The sequence below is a fragment of the Nomascus leucogenys genome, chromosome 7b (assembly GCF_006542625.1).
Source record: "Nomascus leucogenys isolate Asia chromosome 7b, Asia_NLE_v1, whole genome shotgun sequence".
NCBI lineage: Eukaryota > Metazoa > Chordata > Mammalia > Primates > Hylobatidae > Nomascus > Nomascus leucogenys.
This window is the reverse complement of record NC_044387.1, coordinates 12,772,475-12,782,871: the sequence shown is the minus strand read 5'-3', so window position 1 is coordinate 12,782,871 and position 10,397 is coordinate 12,772,475. Positions and strand designations below refer to the sequence as shown.

General features: G+C 51.7%; 1 protein-coding gene across 1 annotated transcript; it reads right to left on the bottom strand.

Moving 5' to 3' along the window:
* Positions 1–234: 234 nt before the first annotated feature.
* LGALS2 (galectin 2) lies at positions 235–10,156 on the bottom strand. The gene is made up of 4 exons (XM_003264725.4): positions 9,893–10,156; positions 1,828–1,910; positions 565–724; positions 235–401 (listed from the first exon to the last, which is right to left on the bottom strand). The coding sequence occupies exons 1-4, from the start codon at positions 9,896–9,898 to the stop codon at positions 252–254; spliced, it is 399 nt and encodes a 132-aa protein (XP_003264773.1). The 5' UTR covers positions 9,899–10,156; the 3' UTR covers positions 235–251.
* Between the last annotated feature and the right edge of the window lie 241 nt (positions 10,157–10,397).

Here is a 10,397-nt window from a genome sequence, read left to right as displayed (position 1 = left end):
ATGGGGTGCCTTCATTCAGAGGTCCTCAGACCAGGGGTATCCCATGTTTTTGTAAACTTGAGGGACCCAAGAGAGAAAGGAGTCACGAGCCACGGTTCTTGCCACAGGGAGACTCGATGAAAACGGATTATTTTGGTTGCTTTTAGCCTTGGGGCAGGAACTGCAGGTAGGGATAGAGGAACACACCCAAGGACTGTTGATCCTGGTGTGACTCAGAAGACCCAGGACAGAGAATCTCGGCTGGAAGTCTTTTATTCTTTTAACTTGAAAGAGGACATGTTGAACCCGCCCCTCACGCTCAGGTAGCTCAGGTGGCTGTGGCCCAGCCTGTTGGGAAAAGTCAGCTCGTGCTCATCTGGCAGCTTCACCTTGAATTTGTCACTCTCAAAGGTCACCGTGAACTGTGGGGAGGGAGGGTGTCAAGGAGGCAGGAGGCCCTGGAAATGGGCCAGGGCAGTGCCTGATAGCTCAAACAAGGCCAGCACCTGTGTCCAGGCCAGGCTCCCTTCCATCTGGGCCCTCCCCTTGACATCACCCCAGTGCCCTTTCCCCCTTTGACCTCACCTTGACCTCTGACCCTGGGCTGAAGCACAGGTGATCTTCCCGTTGTTCTTGCCCCCGGTTGTTGCCGTCCAATGAGTTGCAGACAATGGTGGATTCGCTGAAGCGGGGGTTGAAATGCAGGTTCAGCTTGTCTGTCCCCTGACCCAGATTAATTACAAAGCTGCATGAGAAGGGGTAGCAGGTGAGGTTCAGGGCTCAGGCCTGGATAAAGCAACTTGGGTTGGAGGACCTTGGTTGACCACAAGCTGGAAGAATCAAAGCTTGTGTTAGTTGAGATCTGTGCCTTAAAACAAGGGAGGTAACAACCTGCTCAGACTTAGCACTGTGGTAGCACATTCCGTTTGGAGCAGGGATCACGCTGTTGAGAGAAGGGTAACTGATAGTGACAGCTTCAGGAATTGGGGGTGGCTCTCCTGGGAGAGAGAAATGCTATCTCTTAGATATCTGAAGACCTATTAAATTTAGACACAAACAGCCAACCTAAGGTGGTAGCTCCCCGTCACTACGGGTATGCAACCGGGGTTGTATGACTTCTTAGCAGGATCACTACAGGAGCCTGGGCTAGACCTGCAGGGTTCCTGAAAGTGGGGCATTCTGGGTCATGGGGTGTCTTCATTCGGGAGTCTCAGACCAAGGGTATCACACATTTTGACAAACTTGAGGGACCCAAGTAGGAGAAAGAAGTCACTTTTCCCTTAGCTCCTATGACATGCATCTGTCCGCCTCCTCCCTAACCAAAAGTAGATAAAGCACAGTTCCAAGATGCGCTGACAGGTTCTGCAGGCGAGAGAGCCCTTCGCTGGACTGTGACTCAGGGAGGCAGTGAGGCCACTGGTTCTAACCAAGAGGATGCCAGCAAGACCACTCAGCCTCCCCTGGTGGCTGCCCCGGTTTAATGCTCATGAAAGGCCAGCCTGTGGCCATTCCGCTGGGTAAAGAGGGTGGTGTCTCTGGGGATTTGGGCATTCCCTAGAGGCACCTGCCCCACAGGGGGCCAGGCAGAGTTCCAGGGGCTTCTCCACCTGCCCCTTCAATGGCTGTTGGGGCAAAAGAACAGGGCATATGGCATCAACTCTGAAATTCTGCAGGTCTCCAAACCTAGCCTCAGACATGAAGTGGGGGCCAGCAGGGGTGTAGGGAGAAGGGTGTGAAAAAGGGCCCGTTGGCCTGACGTCCCTCTTGCCTGACCACTTCACAGGGCTGCCCTGCCTGCCCTGCCTATTCCGGGCCTGCAGACTCCCCCAACCCTGAAACCTTGCTCACCCATCAGCGCCATCGGCGATCCTGCCTGTGATCTTCAGGGTTGACCCCGGCTTCATGTCCATGTTCTTAACCTCAAGTTCCCCCTGGACCAACAGAGAAACATTCCACTGGAGTCCCCCCAGAAAGTCAATCCCACACTTGCCCAGCACCTTCATCCACCTCATCCCAACCCAGCTGCAGGTCTCATAATCTCCCTGCTCACATGAGGACGCAGGAGACCACCAAGCTGGAAAGTGGCAGAGCCAGAGCGCTCTGATCAAGGCCTCCCAGAGCTTCCCCACTCCCTGCCCTGTTGTGCTTTTATCCACCCCAACCCGAGGAGGCACAGGGCAGAGGCTCAATTTGCCCATCTATGAAATGGGCAGAGTGCTTCCTGCCCAGTTCTGCAAAGTGTTCAAGTGATGAAATCACGCTGCCCTCAGCAGAACCCCAGAAACAAAAATATGACATGGAAAATGACTGTAACAGAGGCACGAGGTCTTGGCCCATCCAAAACTAAATCTGACCAAGCACAGTGGCTCACGCCTGTAATCCCAGCATTTTGGGAGGCCGAGGCGGGCTGATCACCTGAGGTCAGGAGTTTGCAACCAGCCTGGGCAACATGGTGAAACCTCGTCTCTACTAAAAATAAAAAAATTGGCCGGGCACAGTGGCTCACCCCTGTAATCCCAACACTTTGGGAGGCCAAGGGGGGGCGGATCATGAGGTCAGGAGATCGAGACCATCCTGGCTAACATGGTGAAGCCCCGTCTCTACTAAAAATACAAAAAATTAGCCAGGTGTGGTGGCAGGCGCCTGTAGTCCCAGCTACTCCAGAGGCTGAGGCAGGAGAATGGTGTGAACCCGGGAGGCGGAGCTTGCAGTGAGCTGAGATCATGTCACTGCCCTCCAGCCTGGGTGACAGAGCAAAACTCCGTCTCAAAAAAATCATAATAATAATAATAAATAAAATAAAAAATAAAAAAATTATCTGGGCATGGTGGCGGGCGCCTGTAATCCCAGCTACTCAGGAGGCTGAGGCGGGAGAATCGCTTGAACTCTGGAAGCGGAGGTTGCCATGAGCTGAGATCGTACCATTGCACTCCAGCCTGGGCGACAAGAGTGACTTTTCATCTCAAGGAAAAACAAAAAAAAAAGGCCAGGCGCAGTGGCTCACACCTGTAATCCCAGCACTTTGGGAGGCCAAGGCGGCCAGATCACCTGAGGTCAGGAGTTTGAGACCAGCCTGCCTAACGTTTAACCCCGTCTCTACTAAAAATGCAAAAATTAGCCAGGTGTGGTGGCATGCATCTATAGTCCCAGCTACTTGGGAGGCTGAGGCAGGAGAATGGCTTGAGCCTGGGAGGCAGAGGTTGCAGTGAGCCGAGATCATGCCACTGGACTCCAGCCTAGGCGACAGAGCAAGACTCCGTCTCAAAAAAAAAAAAAAAAAAAAAAAAAACTAAGAATCTATAAAACTCCACAAGTCCCATGTCCATCAAAGTCTCTCTCCAAGCCTCACTTTCCCCTTCTGTAAAATTGACTAATTTGATTTATTCATTTAAATAACAGTTGCTAGCCTGGGTGTGGAAGTGTGTACCTTTATTCCAGCTACTCAGGAGGCTGAGACAGGAGGGTCACTTGAGCCCAGGAGTTGGAGACCAGCCTAGGCAACATAGCGAGACCCCCATTTCTAATTTTTTTTTGTTGTCGTTGCTGAATGCCAGCTGTATGACAGACCCTGTCACACCAGGGAGACACCAGCAAACTTCAAGCTGGTTTTGAGAGGATTCAAGAACATGTTTGTGAAATCCCACGCACAGGGCCTCACATAGACCAACAGCAAATCAAAGGACCACCGTCATTTATTATTTTACTTTCCTTTTCCTTTTTGTTTTTTTGTGGTTTTTTTTGAGCAGAGTCTTGCTGTGTCGCCCCGACTGGAGTGCAATGGTGTGATCTCGACTCACTGCAACCTCCACCTCTCGGGTTCGCGATTCTCCTGCCTCAGCCTCCCGAGTAGCTGGGACTGCAGGCATATACCACCATGCCTAATTTTTGTATTTTTAGTAGAGACAAGATTTCACCATGTTGGTGAGGCTGGTCTCAAACTCCTGGCCTCAATTGATCTGCCTGCCTCAGCTCCCCAAATTGCTGGGATTACAGGCGTGAATGAAGCCCAGCCTTAATTTTCTTTTTTAAATTTTTTCTTTTTTTCTGGACAGTGGTCTGCCCGAATGACCATCATTTTGATTACTTGTTGTTATGATTCATCTGCTCCTTATTTTCCACAGGAAAGCAGCACCTGAATTTCTGTACAGCAGGAGCCTCCTCTAATCTCACGATGGTTACTAGGGAAGATTTCTAAGCTGGGTTTTCAAAGCTCATTACCCAAGGCTGGGCGCAGTGGCTCACGCCTGTAATCCCAGCACTTTGGGAGGCTGAGTTGGGTGGATCACCTGAGGTCAGGAGTTTGAGACTGGCCTGGCCAACATGGAGAAACCCTGTCTCTATTAAAAATACAAAAATTAGCCGGGTGTGGTGGCACATGCCTGTCGTCCCAGCTACTTGGGAGGCTGAGGCAGGAGAATCGCTCGAACCCGGGAGGCGGAGGTTGCAGTGAGCCGAGATTGTGCCACTGCACTCCAGCCTGGGTGACAGAGCAAGACTCTGTCAAAAAAAAAATAGCTCATTTACCCAAGACCAGTTTTTGCATCTATGACCAGAGGGTGAGGGTTGGTCTGATCAGGACGCAACAGGCACCAAAGATTTAGAACAATTTATGGGAGGACACTTACACTGTGGGAGTTCTGCTCACTGACTATTTTCTTCTTTTTCCGGAAGGAGCATAATCTGAGATGCCCTGAATGAGCTCACTGGACTGGGGCACTTTGCCAGAAGTCAAGGGCAGTGGCCGTGGGAGGACCCTCAGTGCCCTCTCGCTGGCAGCTGCCTCCTCTCTGCAGAGGAGGAAGTGACCACCTGGTCACACAGAGGGGTAGGTTGTAAGGTATTGCACAACTCTCCCACAGGCAGTAAGTTGCTTTTTTTTTTGTTTTTTTTGTTTTGTTTTGTTTTTTGAGATGTTGAGAGATGGAGTCTCACTCTGTCGCCCATGCTGGAGTGCAGTGGTGTGATCTCAGCTCACTGCAACCTCCACTTCCTGGGTTCAAGCAATTCTCCTGCCTCAGCCTCCCAAGTCACTGAGATTACAGGCTCCCACCACCACACCTAGCTAATTTTGTTTGTATTTTTAATAGAGACGGGGTTTCACCACTTCGGCCAGGTTGGTCTCAAACTCCTGACCTCAAGTGATCCTCCCCTCTGGGCCTCCCGAAGTTCTGGGATTACGGGCGTGAGACACCACACCAGGCATTTTTTTTTCTTTTCTTTCTTTTTTTTTTTTTGAGACAGAGTTTCACTGTGTCACCCAAGCTGGAGTGCAGTAGCACCATTATAACTCACTGCAGCCTCACAGCCTCCTGAGATCAAATGATTCTCCTGCCTCAGCCTCCTAAGTAGCTAGGACTATAGACGTGTGCCACCATGCCCAGCTAATTTTTAAAATTTTTGTAGAGATAGGGTTTTGCTATGTTACCCAGGCTGCTCTGGAACTCCTGACCCTCAAGTAGTCCTCCCGCCTCAGGCGGTAATACATTTTTTTTTTTTTTTTTTTGAAAAGTCTTGCTCTGTCACCAGCTAGAGTGCAGTGATGGATCATAGTTCACTGCAGCCTTGACCTCTTGGGCTCAAGCAATCCTCCCACCTCAGCCCCCCAAGTAGCCTGGACCACAGGCATCCCACCTGGCCCAGCTGATTTTTCTTTTGAGATGGGGTCTCACTATGTTGTCCAGGCCAGCCTCAACCTCCTGGGCTCAAAGGATCCTCCCATCTCGGCCTCCCAAAATGTTAGGATTACAGGTGTGAGCCACTGTGCCTGGCCTGGCAGTACATTTTATAAGAGACAGCTGGAGGAGGCAGCAATGCTTAACCCAGGACAGCGGGCCATGATTGTGGCATGTCAGACACGAGGCTGCTCAGACCAGGGCTTCTCAGCCTTGGCCCTCTGGACGTTTGGGGCAGGCATTTCTTTGTTGGGGTCTGTCCCTTGTGTTGTAGGATGTTGAACAGGATGCCAGGGACACCCTCCCCTGAGCGGTGACAACTAAAAATGTCTCCAGACAGGGTCCGTTTTCCCTTAGGGGCAAAACCTCCCTGCTTTAGAGAAAGTGGGGTTTGGAGGCTGGACACCTAACTCCCCACGTCTTCCCTTAACACAGTGGGGTGGGGTCCAGATTTTGGAGCCAGACAGACGGGATTAAAATCAGTCTCTCGCTGGCCGGGCGCGGTGGCTCACACCTGTAATCCCACCACTTTGGGAGGCCGAGGCGGGCGGATCACGAGGTCAGGAGATCAAGACCATCCTGGCTAACACGGTGAAACACCATCTCTACTAAAAATACAAAAAATTAGCCAGGTGTTGTGGCGGGCGCCTGTAGTCCAGCTACTCGGGAGGCTGAGGCAGGAGAATGGCGTGAACCCAGGAGGTGGAGCTTGCAGTGAGCCAAGATCGCACCACTGCACTCCAGCCTGGGCGACAGAGCAAGACTCCGTCTCAAAAAAAAAAAAAAAAACAATCAGTCTCTCACTGACAAAGACCATTACCTCTGGAAGATGAGGTTATCCAGTGAGGACTGTCCAAAAGGGGCTCAAACAAGAAGCAGAACACAGGTGTGCCCGCCACACAGCAGGCACTCACAGACGTGTGCCCTGCACACACACACGTCTAACACCAAACATCAGGAGAGGGCTCCCTGCCTCCTGCCAGCAGCCTGTGCCCACGCCCGGAGCCCTGGAAGTCAGGCCAGGATAGGGGAGCTGGGACTGGGCTAAGAGAAGCACCCCCACTTCCCTTGCAGCTCCTGGGGGCTACCTGGCTGAAACAGCAAAGCTCAAGCTCCAAGGATAGAGGTGGGGGCTGCTGCAGGGCAGAGGCACTTGGAAGTCCAGGGTTAGGGGTGCACTTGGACAAATAGGGATCCTGAGAGCTGTGGGAGGGTGCAGGCCCAGAAGCCTTGTCCCCACCCAACAGAGTCAAAGGCTCAGAGAGAGACAGGCAGAACTGGGTGGGGGTGGGGTCATCCCTAGAGCTGGGGGGTGGGGAGTTGGGGGCCCAGACTCTAGTGCCGACTCTGCCCCTAATTGGCAGAGGGGCCTGGGGCCAGCTTAGCCCCTTCCTGGGCCTTGGTTCCCTTATCTGTCATATAAGGGATTTGGATGATGTGACCTCTGGAGATGGAGAGAGAGGAAAGAAAAGGCAGAGGTGAGATGGCCAGGAAAGAGAGGGTCAGGAGAGTCTGTGGGCCACAGCAGTCCTCCCCAAGAGGCAGAGGGTGATAAGGGCATAAACCCTTCCACGCAGGACCCCTGGCACATTCAGGTCCTGCATTCCCCCTGCATTTGAATAGCGTCTCCCGAAAATTCATGTCCACCTGGAACCTGTCAATGTGCCCTTTTTTTTTTTTTTTTTTTTTGAGATGAAGTCTCGCTCTGTCACCCAGGCTGGAGTACAGTGGCACGATCTCGGCTCACTGCAACCTCTGCCTCCCGGGTTCAACCGATTCTCCTGCCTCAGCCTCCCAAGTAGCTGGGATTACGGGTTCCCGCCACAACATCTGTCTAATTTTTTTTTTTTTTTTTTTGTATTTTTAGTACAGACAGGGTTTCACCATGTTGGCCAGGCTGGTCTTGAACTCCTTATCTCAGGTGATCTGCCTGCCTCGGCCTCCCAAAGTGCTGGGATTACAGGTGTGAGCCACCATGCCCAGCCTCAATGTGACCTATTTAAAAATAGTTCCTTTGCAGGTGTAATCGAGTTAAGAGGTCATACTGGTTTAGGGTTGGTCCTATATCCAATACGACCAGTGTTCTCATAAGAGGAGAGAAATGTAGACACAGAGACGGAGACACACAGAGGAGGCCATGTGAAGTCGGAGGCAGAGATTAGAGTGGTGCAAGCCAAGGAATGCGGGGAGCCACCAGAAGCTGGAAGAGGCAAGAAAGAACCCTCCCCTAGCGCCTTCAGCAGGAGCGTAGCCCTGTAGCACCTTGGTTTCCGGTTTCTAGTGGCCAAAACCAAGACAGAACAAACGTCTATTGGGTGAAGCCACCCACAATTTGGTGGTAATTGTTATTGCAGCCCTAGGCAATGAATACACCATCTAATCCTCAGAAGACGCAGCCTGTGATCCCATTCCACAGATGTAAGGAAGACTGGGGCTCAGAGACTGTCAGTGACTTGGCCAAGGCCACACAGTAAAGCTGTGGCAGAGTCAGGTGTAGAATCAAAGAATCAGAGACCTCAGTGGGAATCTACTCAACCCCTTGTGATTTGCAGCTTGTGGCCTTGGGCAATTTGCCCTCCAAGACTTGGGTTTTGTGTGTGTGTGTATATGAGACAAAGTCTCACTCTGTTGCCCAGGCTGGAGTACAGTAGTGCAATTATGGCTCGCTGTAGCCTCGACCTCCTGGGCTCAAGTGATCCTCCCACTTCAGCCTCCCAAGTAGTTGGGACTACAGGAGTGTGCCGCTACCCTTAGCTAATTTTTTAAGGCAAGGCGTAGTGGCATGCACCTGTAGCAGAAAAGGTCTCACTCTATTGCCGAAGCTGAGATCTTTTTTATCTCTATAAAGATCAATGGAGGCCAGGCACAGTGGCTCACACCTGTAATCTCAGCACTTCGAGAAGCCACGGCGGGAGGATCCCTTGAACCCAGGAGTTTGATATCAGCCTGAGCAACATAGTGAGACCTCATCGCTACAAAAAACAAGAAATAAGCTGGGTGGGGTGGCTCATGCCTGTAATCCCAGCACTTTGGGAGGCCAAGGTGGGCGGATCACCTGAGGTCAGGAGTTCGAGACCAGCCTAGCCAACATGGTGAAGCCCTGTCTCTACTTAAAAAATACAAAAGTTAGGCCAAGCGCAGTGGCTCACAGCTGTAATCCCAGCACTTTGGGAGGCCAAGGCGGGTGAATCACCTGAGGTCGGGATTTCAAGAGTAGCCTGACCAACATGGAGAAACCCCGTCTCTACTAAAAATACAAAATTAATCAGGTGTGGTGGTGCATGCCTGTAATCCCTGCTACTCGGGAGGCTGAGGCAGGAGAATCGCTTGAACCTGGGAGGTGGAGGTTGTGGTGAGCCGAGATCGTGCCATTGCACTCCAGCCTGGGCAACAGAAACTCCGTCTCAAAAAAAAAAAAAAAAAAAAAATTAGCCAGGTGTGGTGGCACATACCTGTAATCCCAGATACTTGGGAGGCTGAGGCCAGAGAATTGCTTGAACCCAGGCAGCAGAGGTTGCAGTGAGCTGAGATTGGGCCACTGCACTACAGCCTGGGCAACAGAGCGAGACTCCATCTCAAAAAAAAAAAGAAAGAAAGAAAGAAAGAAAAGAAACAAACAAAATTAGCCAGTGTGGTAGTGAGTGCCTGAGGTCCCAGCTACTCAAGAGGCTGAGGTGGGAGGATCATTTGAGCCAAGGAGGTCAAGTCCGTAGCGAGTTATGATTGCCACCACTGCACTCCACCTGGTGACAGAGCAAGATGCTGTATTTTCTTGTTGTTGTTGTCGTTTTGAGATGGAATTTCACTCTTGTTGTCCAGGCTGGAGTGCAATGGTGCAATCTCGGCTCACCATAACCTCTGCCTCCCAGGTTCAAGTGATTCTCCTGCCTCAGCCTTCCCAGTAGCTGGGATTACAGGCATGCGCCACCAGGCCTAGCTAATTTTGTATTTTTTTAGTAGAGACAGGGTTTCTCCCTGTTGGTCAGGCTGGTCTCAAACTTCCAACCTCAGATGATCCACCTGCCTCAGCCTCCCAAAGTGCTGGGATTACAGGCATGAGCCACCGCGCCTGGCCCAAGATGCTGTTTTTTAAAAAAAGACTTCTGCCCAACTTCTTTGCTGCACAGATGGGGAAACTGAGGCCCAGAGAGGGACAGTAATGGTTTTCCCTAAAAGCCCCCACCCAGGCGAAGACGAAGATGAACAGAGTGGGGCAGGCAGCAGGGGGCTGGTGTCCTCACCGTCATGGTGACAGCTCCTGGCGGCAGCTCCCAGTGGCTCCTGGAGGCCTGTGCTCAGGGTCTCAACTTGTGGTCAAGCTTATATCCTAGAATATTACACATTAACTCCCTCAAGGCCCTAAGTGAGGACTTTGCCCCTTCTACCTGGTGTCTCCCCGCCTGCATCTCCCAGTACCCAGCACAAACAGGCAGAAGACTCCTCAGCCAGCTCCACCCTACCCAGCCCGGAGCATCCTCCTGGCCTCCCTCCAGCCCAGCATCCTCCTCCTCAGCGCTCCCAGAGCCTGAGGGGGGAGGCAGCCCCAGCTCTGCCCCCACACAAACCGCAATGTAGCCACTCGACAGCTCTCCCAGCCTCCCTCACTGAGCCCAGCTTCCTTGCCTGTAAAAAGAGAGATTTGCTTTGCAAAAATAAAAATAAAAAAAGTCTAAGCTTCTAATTTTCTTTTCTTTTTTTTTTTTTTTTTTTTTTTTTTTTGAGACGGAGTCTTGCTCTGTCACCCAG

Coding starts and splice junctions, on each gene's coding strand:
- LGALS2 (XM_003264725.4), bottom strand. Junction 725..1,827: donor ATCGCCGATGGCGCTGATGG/GTGAGCAAGGTT, acceptor CTTCTCATGCAG/CTTTGTAATTAATCTGGGTC. Junction 402..564: donor GCCCAGGGTCAGAGGTCAAG/GTGAGGTCAAAG, acceptor CCCTCCCCACAG/TTCACGGTGACCTTTGAGAG.